The sequence below is a fragment of the Trichoderma reesei genome, assembly GCF_000167675.1.
Source record: "Trichoderma reesei QM6a unplaced genomic scaffold TRIREscaffold_9, whole genome shotgun sequence".
Lineage (NCBI taxonomy): Eukaryota > Fungi > Ascomycota > Sordariomycetes > Hypocreales > Hypocreaceae > Trichoderma > Trichoderma reesei.
In genome coordinates, this window is record NW_006711156.1 from 445,977 (window position 1) to 458,416 (window position 12,440).

Sequence of the window (12,440 nt, forward strand, 5' to 3'; positions counted from 1 at the left end):
TCCCAGAATAATGAACAGAGAAGACATTCGCTCGAATTACACAGCCATGCCCTTGCCGTGGTACGGCGACCAGATGCCTCGGACACTCGGCTTGGTGCTCAAAACCGCCTTGTTCGTCCTCCTCAGCTTCTCTCCGCTGGCATCACGCAGCAGTTCCACCTTCTGCAGGATCTCGTACGGCGAGAGGTTGCGCACGCATATGGGCTTCGTCCGGCCGTTGATGTAGTGGCCGACGATGACGGGGTGCTTGCCGGGTCGCGGGGAGACGGCGAACTCGATCTGGGGGTTGGCGGCGGCGAACTTGGGGAGCAGTGACTTGATGAAGCCGCTGCAGACATCATGTTAGCATTTGTTCTTCAGAGTTAGGCATACGTCGGGTTTCCGTTTTTGCCTACTTCATGCCCTTGGAGCTGCCCGCCCAGTCGCAGTAGTGCAGGTCCAGTTTCTTGCACTGAAGGACAAACGCCCCCAGGCCGTTCTGTGCATCGCTGTTAGCCTGGGTGTCGCCTGGCTCTGACAGTCATTGACCTCTCACCTTGCCATCTGCAATGGCTCGCAGCGCCTTGACTGTCATCTTCGCTGAGGTCTGAATACTCCAGCCAGGATTCTCATGGTCCAGCGTGTGGCACGATCAGATCAGCCTTCCAGTAGCAGCATCAAAAATTCACGATTCGATGACCCATCCCAACAGGGCCTAGCGCGCTCCGGCACAACCCCGGCAGAACCCGCCCAGGCATCGCCTTTGAGCTGCACGAACAATTTATTGCTGCCAGAAGCGCGCAGCTCGCTCTCGCACTCTCCCGCCGCAAGCAACCTTGAAACCCTTCCCTCGTCGCATCAGGGCATCTCGACCGCTGCACCGCCAGAGCCCGCGAGCCCTCCCTCCCCCCCTGCTGGCGATCACTGCATCCCCTGTGCATCACCGACCGACTGCAGCGGCTGGCGCCTCATCAGAACCCTCGCCATGACGGACAAGCTCCCCCCTAACCTGCTGGCGCTCTTTGCCGCGCGCCCTCCTCTGCGATGGGTAGAACCCTCTGACTATGCGCCCGAGAAGCGCAGGACAGCCCCCATCGGAGGCGTCGCTGCTTTCCTGCCCGAGCTGCAGAAGTACAAGGAGACGGACGTCTACGAGCCCACCGAGAGCTGGTTGGAGATGCGCGATCGCAAGAAGCGAGAGAAGGCTGAGGCTGCCGAGAGGCTGAAGATCGAGGGCCCGAAGAAATGTAAGGTTGTCGAGACGGGAGAGGGAACCGAGTTGTGTTTCGTCGCGCGTTGCTAACCTGAGTCGATGATAGTCAAACCAAACGAGGATCCAAACATTCGTGGCGATGCCTTCAAGACTCTCATTGTTGCCCGTCTCAGCTACGACGCTGACGAGCGTGACTTGGAACGGGAGTTTGGGCGCTTTGGCCCAATTGAGCGTGTTCGTGTCATGACGCATCGAGTTTTTTTCTTTTGAGTACCCGAGGCTGACTTGTGCGCCAGATTCGCATCATTACTGATACCCATGCTCACGAGAAGCCTAATAAGAAGAAGAAGCCGCACAGGGGTTACGCATTCGTTGTCTTCGAGCGCGAGAAAGACATGAGAGGTAAACCCCATTCCAAAAACCCCCCCATGCTATATGACCATCCATTCCAAGCCCGGTGGATATACCTCGAAGATGTGGCCCTCAAGCTTGCCCATCCGTAGAAGCATACCACGAGACGTTCGCCAGGCCCTCAAGCTTTGCCTGTCTCATTTCCGCCCACAATCTCAACTCGTGAACTATCCTCATTATCATGGTAAGAGTTGCTAACATTTGCGTCTCATGACGCAATAATGATTAGCTGCCTTGGATGCTTGCGATGGTATCCGCATCAAAGACAGACGCATCAAGGTTGATGTTGAGCGCGGCAGAACTGCCAAGAACTGGCTGCCTCGCAGACTGGGTGGTGGCCTCGGCGGCCGCGGCTACACCAGAGCTATGCCCATTCGTCCCGGTGGCCCTGGAGGCTTTGGAGGCGGCGGCTTCCGTGGCGGCTTCAAGGGAGGGTTCGAAGGCGGTCGAGGAGGACGAGGCGGCTTCCGCGGCGGCTTTGGTGGTGGTGGTCGTGGTGGCTTCCGAAGCGGCGGCGACTTTGGCCCTCGAGGAGGCGGTGACCGAAACGGCTTTGGAGCACCCAACGGAGCGCCATCAGGACCTGGCTTCGGTCGACGGGACGGAGGCGATCGGGGCTTTGGTGGGTATGAGTCTCGAGGTGGACGCTCATATGATGACAGATCTGGCGGCCACCGAGACGGAGGTCGATATGGCGATCGTGATCGTGGTGATCGTGACCGAGACCGTGGAGACCGAGACCGTGAACGCGATGGACGCCGGACTGGGAGCAACATGGAACCCATTGGCCGCAGAGAAGGTGGGTATCGAGACCGGGACTATGACCGCCCCCGCGACGACGACAGCAGGAAACGAGGATACGAGGGTGGCGGCTACGAAGACCCCCGAAAACTACGCCGCTACTAGTACTAGAGGCCGACTCTTCGACAACTTGGTGGGTAAGCTAATCGCTTGACGAGTTTCCTTCGCATCCTTTCTTTCACCTCTCAAAGGGTAAGAAGCCTGCCGTCCTCCACCAGCACATTTTCCAGACTCTAGATCGCCAAGTTCCGGCCGCCCCCATCCACCACTATCATCCTGCGCTGTCTTTTGCCTACGAATCTTGGGCCCCATTGGTGGTAACTCCCTTTGTCCTGACTTTCACGGCCGGAGACGACGTTTCTCACCAATCACTGAGTATCGATCAGCTGTCATTATTGGACAGATGACCTTTTAATCATAGGACGCGGCGAGAAGGTTGTAGTGTTTCTCGCAATGTATTATAGCACGTTTTGGCAAGGATTAACAGGTTGAAAACAATTGGGGAGCTTCAGGTAAAGTCAGAGGTAAGCTCTTGCGACCCGACTGATTGCGAATATCGAGGCAATTGCTTGTCATTTCTGCGCGACAAAGGAGAGTAAGATACCTATATTTAGCCAGCAAAAAAGAGTACGATAAGAGAAGCAGAAGACACGAAGAAAACCACTGGTAGGAACAGACACAGGCTTCGTGCCCAAGTGCATTTCCAACGTTGCGGAGGAGGTACGTAAAGGCGATCATGGTGGACGACGTTGAGACGCAGAAGACGTTGTGCTTGATCATCAATTCAGGAGTGGAAGCATAGAACTATGACTTGTAGTATGATGTCCTCCGTTTTTTTTTTTTTTTTTGGTCTGGAAGAAAAACCCCGTGAAGAACCTTGGAAACGCCGAAATACCCAAACAATCCCGTTGCTGGTATATGTTGCATGCACACAGAACATTTCTACCAAAGACTACCCGCCTCTCCAAATCGTCAACACATCGCCCAGGCCGACTTTACTCTTCTTCCTCGACACCGTCCATGGCGTTTTGGTCGATCTCTGTCACCTCGTTGGTCGCAGCGCTCCAGTATCTGGATATCCGTTAGCCTCAAGAAGAAACGCCTACAGCAGAAACAAGAACCATTAAAACTAAAAAGAAAAAAAACTTACGCCAAAGGCTTGATCCTAAACTCGCTCAGACAGACATCAAACAGCTTCAACAGCCTCGTCTGTCTCGAGTCGAGAATCTCGCCCTCCTTACAAACGACATAGCCCTCGCCCTCCCCGTTCTCGTCCCCCAGCACGACCTTGCCCTTGACCATGCGCGTGGGCACGCCCAGCCGCCGCAGCTCGGGCTCGATGGTGTGCGTGAGCGGGACGTCGTTCTCCTTGGGGACCTCGCCGGCGGTGGCGTAGACGACGCCCGGGGGGATGGTGAAGGAGCGCGAGGCGGCGACGCCGGCGCGCGCAAAGTCGACGGGCGCGATGCCCGAGAGGTAGTCGAGGACGGAGTCGACGGGGCGGTTGGTCAGGAGGAGGCCAACGGTGCCGGTGATGTGGGGGGCGAGGCCTTCGATGCCCGGGACGATGGCTTCTTCGGCGGTTTGGCCGAGGGCCTTGGCCATGAGCTTTGTCTTGCCGAAGAAGAGGCTGTTTTCATTTCAAGGAATTAGCAATGGTCCCGTTAGCTCGATCGTTTTCGATATAGAGATGATTCGTCGATTGAACTGTGGCCACTAAAGGGGGGGGAGGGAGGAAAAGGCGTACCGGCTGTCGGAGAGTTCACGGCGGACGTCCTTGAGGTAGTTGTTGCGCATGTTGTCGACGTTGAAGACGATGCAGTGCTGGTACTCGGGGACCTGCTCGCGGATGTTCTGGAAGAGCTGGTCCTTTTGCTCGCGGGTCTTTTTGGTGACCTGCGTGAGGTGGAAGACCTTTGCGCGCTTGGACTTGGGCATCTTTTCGGCTGTTGGATAAAGGACAAGCAATGAATTGAGTGTTACAATGTGTTTAGTAAAAGAAGGAGGTAGGATATCGGAGGTTTGAACGGCGAATTGGGTGGAATTCGCACGTTTCGTTGGAAGGTGTGTTGTTGTAGATATCGGCTGGCTGGCTGGCTTGGCTTTGGGTTTGGGTTTGGATATTTTTTTTTTTTTGGGCGCGATAAGATTGCAAAAGAAATTTTATTATCTAAGGTGAGTCCAAAAGAGGGAAAAGTTGCCAGGTGTGCGGAACACCCCGCATTGCTCACCGAGCGAAAGAGCTTTGGGTCGGACCGGGGGGATTAAGAGAGGGGGGGGAAGCTGCCTGGGAATGGGTGCGTGCAGCAGTGGTCGGGATGTACCGCAAGCATGGGCTTGGAAACTTTGTGTGGCGTTGGCGTGGGTGTACCTGGTTATTGGAAATCTTTGTCGAGTTATTTGTGGCTTTTGGTAGGGTTTTTTTTTTTTTTTTTAGAAGCTTATGGGTTTGACAAGTTTGATGTGTGCGTGGAGTTGGGTGTGTGATGGTGGCATCACTCTTTGCGCGTGCATGGTGTTGTTACTACCTGATATACGTATACAGACTCACAATGAGCTTTGTTCATCTTAGGTAGATACCAGGTAGTATAATTGATTATTTCCAAAGCCACGGCCATGCCCAGCCAGGCGCTCCAACTAGCTAATGGACCATGCAACCACGTGTAAAAGTGCCTCTTTCAACTGGGTCCTCTATCCAGAGGTATTGTCTAGGTAGGTAAGGATAGGTAGTTGCTAGCGCCAGTAAAGCAGGAGAGGCGAGGTTTTTGTCAATCAAAACGATTTCAGTTTGTCTGCCATGTCTTATTCCAGCCTCTGAAAGACAAACTCGTTCTTTGTTGTCATAGTCAAGTAGGGAGCAGTGACCATCCGCTCGGCTCATCGCCAAACCGTCGATCAGCGCCAGGATGCATCACGAACCAGAGCAAAGCCGCCGCCAACGCTCACATGCATCATGCACCCTATTACGTGTATGATATAATGCTCACAGCATGACGGCATCACAGGCAAAGTCAGGACAAAGCAGGCCAAAAAGCATGGCAAGGCAGCCCGGCAAAAACCCCCCCGCCAACCTACTAATTCCGTTCCGATGGGCGACTGCGCACGGACCAGGCCTTGGCTGACCCCAACAGGTGCCTATATTTTTTCCTTCCACGCACGAAACATCATAACCGCAGCCTCAAAGAAAGCCCCAAATTGGTTTTTTTCCCTCCTTCTGCACCCGCGCAGCTCATCGCCTCTTCTCCCCTTCCTCCGCTCGCCATCACGCGCGACTCCGCCATCTCGATCCCGCATCACCACTTGAACCGCCAGCTTCGCCAGCCTCGTCCAGCGCCTCCAACGCCTCTTCCCCTCGCAATCCCCCTCCCACTTGTGCATCGGCTTGTTTGTCATCCCACAAGTGCCCGCAGCTCATCCACCCGAACCGCCTCCCACGCTTCCCCCCTCCTTTTCCCATCATCGAAAAAGATTTCTTCTCTTGGACTAGAATTCAGCCTTTGTGTCGAGACGGTCATTTCCTACCAGTTCATCCTTCTCTCCTTTCCGACTTGCGTTGATACCCAACTTCGACGCAACTCGCTGCCCCACGATAACTTCTAATTTCCAACGCTACTGAATCTCGAACATTCCATATATATCCCGGACCGGCTCTACTCTACAACAATGGCTACCAACGGATCATTCGCCAACCAGGACCAGTACAAATCCTCGGTTGACCAGTCAGCTGCTACATCAGCCCCAGCTGATGCGGGCTCTTCGGGAAACAACCTCTCCAAGGATGAGGTTGGCTGGTACTTTGTCGAGCAATACTACACTACCCTGAGCAAATCGCCCGAGAAGCTGCATGTGAGTTTCCCGAATAGACCGGCGACATGCATGCGATGCTAAGACGAATCTCTCTATATAGCTCTTCTACGGCAAGCAGTCTCAATTCGTGTCTGGACTCGAGGCCGAGGTCGCCAATGTCTCAGTTGGTCGTCAGGTAAGGCTCAGCTTGTTCCTTGCTTTTCTCCTACCCCACTACGAACGTGCGCTAATCGTGTGCCCATGTAGCCCATCCAAGAGCGCATCAAGCAGCTTGACTTCCAAGACTGCAAGGTCCGAGTCTCCAACGTCGATTCGCAGGCTTCGTTCGACAACATCGTCATCCAGGTCATTGGTGAAATCTCAAACAAGTCTGGAGAGCCTAAGAAATTCGTTCAGACCTTTGTGCTTGCCCAGCAGCCTTCCGGCTACTTCGTCCTCAATGACATCCTCAGGTACATCAGCGAAGACCAGGAAGAACAGCCTGCCGAAGCCGAGCTGGAGGCCCCTGCTGCCGAGCCCGAAGTGACCGCCGCAGAGGCTCCTGCTGCTGCCGAGCCCGAGCCCGTCGAGAAGGAGGACAAGGCGGAGGCTGTCAATGCCGATGAGGTGGACCAGAAGCTCCAGGAGGCTTCCGAGGTCAATGGTACCGATGCCGAGGAGCCTGCTGTTGCCGCAGAGGCCACCGAGGCTGAGCCGGAAAAGCCCGCCCCCGTTGACCCCGAAACTGCTGCCAAGGAGGCTGCGGAAGAGGAAGCCAAGGATCTCGCTGAGCTCCCCAAGGAGCCGACTCCTACTCCCGCCGTCAAGCCTGTTCCCCAGCCCGAAGCTGCTCCCGTCGAGCCTGCTGCTCCTCCTAAGCCCATGACTTGGGCTAGCCGTGCCGCTGCCGCTGCCGGCCCCCGACCAGTTGTGCCTCTCCCCAAGACCGCCACTCCTCCCGCTGCAGGCCAGAACAGAGCCCCCGCCCCCACGACCGCCTCCGCGGCAGCTCAGCCCGGCGCTGCTGCTGCTGCTGCTGCTGCTGGCGCTCCGGCGGCAGCTCCTGCTCCTACTTCTGCTCCCGCTGCTCCCGCTGCTGATGCTCAGGCTAAGGAGGCTTCCGGATGGCAGACCGCCGGTGCGGATTCCAAGCGCCAGAACCGACCCCAGTCTATGTCTGCCAATGCTCCCGAGAAGGAGGGCACCATGGGCTATGTCAAGTACGTGACGGAGAAGGTCCAGGAGGCCGACCTCCGAAGCGCTCTGGCTGCCTTTGGCGAGCTGACTTACTTCGACATTAACCGTGCTAAGGTAAGCTTTTGAGTCCCACCATCCAACGACTGATATGACTTCTAAACTTGTGCCTTTACTGACTGGTGGCATCCAGAACTGCGCGTTTGTTGAGTACAAGACTGTTGAGGGTTACCAAGCTGCTCTGGCCAACAAGAACCTGACCGTCAATGGCGAGAACATTGTCGTTGAGCCTCGACGACCCAAGTCCAACGCCTATGGTGGTAACTTTGGTGCTGGCCGAGGCAATGCTTCGGGCCGTGGCCGTGGTGGTGCTGGAGGCCAAAACCCTCGAGGCAACTTCACCGGGCAGGTTCGCGGCCGGGGAGGTGCTGCCCGTGGCCGTGGCGGTGCCCAGGTTGCCAATGCTTAAATGACAGGGTATCAAGTCTTGAGAGGCGGACTATACAGAGTGTCAGCGGTGGAAGAGCCAGAAAAAAGTGTTTACGACTTGCATTCGAATTGCATCAACGTCAAGCCCGGCCGAATTGAGACGGCCTGCGGCTTGGCACTTTCTAAGAGTTGCGAGATACGGAGCAACCCAAAGTTTTGCAGACAGCAAAACGGAAGCGGAGGAAGCTTGGAGATGGGACTGGGTTCGACCCCGGCCCCCCTAAAAGTCATCTGTTCCATTTTTGGAGGTGGAGTATGAGCAAGCCAGGCTGGCGTCTGTTTTTGTTTTCATCATTTATTCTTTTCTCGTTGTTTTTTCTTCCCTCGATCGATGCGATGGTTTCATCGATTCATTGCAATCAAGGGAGACTCACGGACCGGTAGCATGTTCTAAAGGCAGAAAATAATACCGGAGAGGATGGCCGTCCGGGGAGGGTTGGAGGATCATTTGTGCTTCATGTATATTTCAAGGGAAAAAAGGGGGACTCTGGACATTGTTTCGGCTGCTGTTATGGTGGGCGGAACCAGTCCTGGTTGGCATGGCGCATGGCGATGGGTGGTGATAACTTTTCCTATTTCCACTTTGGCCCGGTTGATGGTGAAATTCTGGCAGGATGAGCAAGGGATTGAAATAGGGGGAGATGTATATTAGGCAGTTTATGCAGGGTGAAAATATGGTATGCCATGAATGATGGTGTTATGACTGTATGGCCTAGTTCTTCATTCTCATCATTCTCATGGTGCGGCGATCGATTGTACCCTACCTATGTATGTCATGGCGATAGGAAATGAAGTCTTTGGCATCAAGTCATCGAGCATCGTAGCTAGTCATAGAATTGGTCACAGTTCTTGTCGAACATTCTTTGTCAGTCCAGCCAATTATATACGCATTAGGCGCAAGGAGAGTTGACGATGACGACGAAAGAAACAAGAGACCTGTATCTGTAAGAGAGAGATAAGAATGCATGTGCTCCCGAGAGGATGATTTTGGAAAAGCACTACATTCCCAGTAATGGGCCGAGCATTCCTGGATTCATAGAGCAACTCTACAAGAGGGGCATAGATGTGCTGCCAAACGTCGACTGATCAGTGTTTTGAAGGAATATGAAACCCGCCCTTATATAACTAGTAAGACGAGGAGGAGGACTCTTGAGAGCGATTGTGAGGGACAACGTGGCAGCGTAAGTGCTCACATGATAAGGTTAGAGTGAAGACTTGATGGATGGTGTTTTTCTCTTGTGAGTGTTTGTTGATGGGTCATCTCTGGAAACTAGCTGATGATAGAGACAAATAGAAATATTGTTTAGTTCTGCTACCCTTACTTGCCGAAGAGGAATGCTGCGGTGATGTCTTCAGAGCTCCTGAGACTTGACTTTGTATGAGCATGGTAGACACTTATCAGCTAGCATACAAAGTGCCATAATGAAACCTCCCTTCTTCGCCTTGAGGGCAAACAAGATAGATGTATTCCTTACGTGATGTTCGTATCCCGTTTCTTGCCATTGATGTCACTCGGGGGGCGTATAATATGACAGGCAATCAGCGCATAGCGACGGGATCTGACTTACATACAAGGGGGTGTTCGTATGGAGTCAGATCAATCGAGGCAAAGGGGGGAGAAATGAGAGTCGATGTAGTATTTCTTTGCCATTATTTATGTATGCTTCACCAAATTGTTCGTCTGCCATGCTGATGATCGATTGGATACTGGACACGTCGGAGACGAAGGAGTAACGCCCACTTACACGCAAGGTCTGGTGGCTATTAGTATACATACTGCCCAGACTTGAGCGGGACGTGCTTTACTTTACTAGACATACTCCTTTCCTTTCCTTTCCTTTCCTTTCCTTGACCTATTTTCTCGCTGCAATGATCAATCGCTGCTGGTCACACGTCAAGAATTTATAAAGAATGAGGGAAGAGGTATCCAATGATGAGGCCATGTACCAGATGATTGCTACACAATAAGGCAAAAACGAAGCTGAAGAAGCTCTCTTTAGCTGGAGACCTGGCCAATAGATTCCATCAGATATACGCAGCTCTTCTCCATACTTGGATGCTTGTAGTTCGCCTCAAGTTCACAGAGCTCACAAGCAGAGCTCAACGAACAGCTCCCAGGACATATTCCCACTATACACTTAATAGTACGCAAACAAACCTTGAGCTTGAGTCATTCCCTCGGGCCTGCGGCCTGTGAAAGTGGCAAAGGAAAAATCGATAGAACGTTCCATGAAAAGGCAGAAAGGTAATAGTAAAAAGAAAGAAAGAAAAAAAAAAGTCCCGCCGAAATATTGGGCGGCGGCGGTTCACGACCTGATTTGGCCGTCGAATCTCTTATTACGTACTTGAAATTCCCCCCTTGGGCAAAACTTATACACGTGCGATGGCCCGGAGATGAATTTACATGCATAGGAAGACATGCAGCAAGAAGAAGAATTTGGCCATTCGAAACATAAAAGCCCTAGACATGCAATTGCGTCTACTTGGAGAATGCTTGGTCATGGAGTTGAAGCTGTGAGGAGGAGAACATACATAGCATAGCGGCAAATCGGTGTTGGTGAGCTTTTCTTGTTCAGGTGATGCGAGATGCGAAAGTGGAAGGGCCCGTCATCACCTCTTGACCTGCCGGACAGCAATACTAGTACTATGTAGAAGGATAGCGGCAAGCTCCAGAAAGAAAAAGAAGGGAAGAAGAAAATGCTACGAAGTACAAGTAAGCATATTCTCGTGGCGCCGCCCACAAAGTACAAAGATCAATATTTGTCCGTGTAGCCCTGCCGATGGGCCGACGTGGTAAAAAAAGAAAGAAAATGAGAAACAAAAAAATCTGGCAGAGCACGTTGTTGGTTGGTCCGTACAAGACCAATGGAATGGGCCGGCATGGGCTCAACAATGGAGGAGGAGGAAAATGCGTCGGAGGGCCTTTTGTCAGTCGTCCGCCCCCGGCCATTGGGGAGAGAGATCGATGATGCTATTCGCAGATGATGGCCGTGACACGCATATCGGGGACATTTGTTTCCGCTCTGCAGAAAAAGGGCCGGACATGTCTTGTCTTGGCGAGCGAACGTCAGCATTCCCAGCTGCAATGTTTCGTGGAAGGTAGTAGTAGCAGTAATAATATCAAGTCATCAATGATGGACGGTTGATGGGACAAAAGTAGATCTGCCAAGGCTCTCGCGGCTGCCCATTTCCAGCACTCAAGTTAATAAGGGCAGGGAAATGAATCCTTGCCCACATTCACGGCGTACAGGAGCACAAAAGTTCTCCCGTCTGCCTTTTTTTCGCACAAGGACATTGTCGTCTGTGTGTAATACAAGTATGTATGTACTGCCTACCCATCCGATTATCCTGTACTAATCATTACGAGAAGCAGCGTGGTAATCGTCGGCATGTCGGCCTTTGGGGACCTTTGCATCATCCGCAGCTCCGTAAACCGCGGAGACCCTTTGTTTGGTCCTGTTGCAAAGCGGCTCTAGTTGACTTGTATTGTATTACTCGTACGTATGAATCAACAGCAGCAGCAGCAACAACAAGCGCAACGCCATGATTCGCAAACGGATCTGTCCCTGGTTGATCGGCACCCAAAGAGAGAAGAGAGAGTCGGAGTAAGCAAGGACATGCCATGACTCTTGTCCGCCAGACTGATCAACGACCTAGTAGTTTATGCAGTGGAGAAGGATGGGGAGGGGGGCGTGGCCTTCGAGAAGAGACGAGAGAAACAAAAAAAAAGCGCGAGCCCTTGTCCAAGAGCTTGGGGAGAGGTCCGAGAGCGTCGTTGGTGCGGCTGTGTCTTGTCAAGAATCACATACTAGCATCAAGAAAAGAAGCAGCCAGCAGCAGAACAAGAGAGCGCCTCATCGAGTTTCTCGACGTCTTGCCAGAGCGCTTCACTCGCCCTGCAACTTCTTCCGTAACTCATAGTTATCGTCGCCTTTCTAGCTGGTGCATGGATGTGCTGCTCCCTGCTCTGCATCTGAAGCAGCCATGATTATATTACATCGATTGGGCACCTTGATGCACGCAGTGATATGTAGTACTGTAATCAGATCGGCTCCTGGCACGCACTGCCGGCGGAAGTACCGGCAACTCTGCAGACGAGTCGAAAGGTTCTGGACAAGCTTGACAAGGTCTGCCAACGAAACAAGCCAGGGTTTTCCTGGGATTGGGCTTCAGAGAAAGTTGATTGGTGGCCTGCAGGTATCGCACACGAGAGGTATGTAAACCAGCCTGGGATCTGGCGTCTCCTTCGCGAGGAAGAGACACAAAAAGGCCATGGGCAGATCTTGTGTCGGGCTGTGTGGCTGAGCCTGCCGAGATGTTGGAAACATGGCAACCAACACCTTGTCAGGCGTTGTGTAAGCGGTGATCTCGAGAGGATCATTCGGAGTCCGTGACGGTGCCATTGTGTCCAGGAGGCGACATCGGGCATCGGTAGGGCAAACATACATACGACGGGCACCCTTATTACTAGTAGTCCAGACTGCGGAGTGCTGGAGGGTAATACTAAGGTATGTATGTAGAAGGGCATAAGCAATCGGACGAATCGCTACAGTAGCTCGTATGCTAA

General features: G+C 53.0%; 4 protein-coding genes across 4 annotated transcripts; 2 read left to right on the forward strand and 2 right to left on the reverse strand.

The window, feature by feature from the left end:
- Positions 1-36: 36 nt before the first annotated feature.
- Positions 37-574, reverse strand: TRIREDRAFT_3909 (uncharacterized protein; the record flags this gene model as incomplete). Its single annotated transcript, XM_006965153.1, has 3 exons — positions 37-328; positions 396-451; positions 536-574. 3 exons carry the CDS (start codon positions 572-574, stop codon positions 37-39), a joined length of 387 nt encoding a protein of 128 aa, XP_006965215.1.
- Positions 575-964: 390 nt separating this feature from the next.
- Positions 965-2,080, forward strand: TRIREDRAFT_62063 (uncharacterized protein; the record flags this gene model as incomplete). The annotated part of the gene is made up of 4 exons (XM_006965264.1): positions 965-1,226; positions 1,299-1,447; positions 1,534-1,594; positions 1,833-2,080. Coding segments are annotated over 4 exons (720 nt in total), but the record flags the coding sequence as incomplete, so codon positions are not given.
- A 1,319-nt stretch (positions 2,081-3,399) lies between these two features.
- On the reverse strand, positions 3,400-4,342 carry TRIREDRAFT_107335 (uncharacterized protein; the record flags this gene model as incomplete). Its single annotated transcript, XM_006965400.1, has 3 exons — positions 3,400-3,475; positions 3,555-4,034; positions 4,152-4,342. The coding sequence occupies 3 exons, from the start codon at positions 4,340-4,342 to the stop codon at positions 3,400-3,402; spliced, it is 747 nt and encodes a 248-aa protein (XP_006965462.1).
- Positions 4,343-6,067: 1,725 nt separating this feature from the next.
- Positions 6,068-7,853, forward strand: TRIREDRAFT_22294 (uncharacterized protein; the record flags this gene model as incomplete). The annotated part of the gene is made up of 5 exons (XM_006965167.1): positions 6,068-6,250; positions 6,312-6,386; positions 6,458-7,120; positions 7,205-7,501; positions 7,578-7,853. 5 exons carry the CDS (start codon positions 6,068-6,070, stop codon positions 7,851-7,853), a joined length of 1,494 nt encoding a protein of 497 aa, XP_006965229.1.
- Between the last annotated feature and the right edge of the window lie 4,587 nt (positions 7,854-12,440).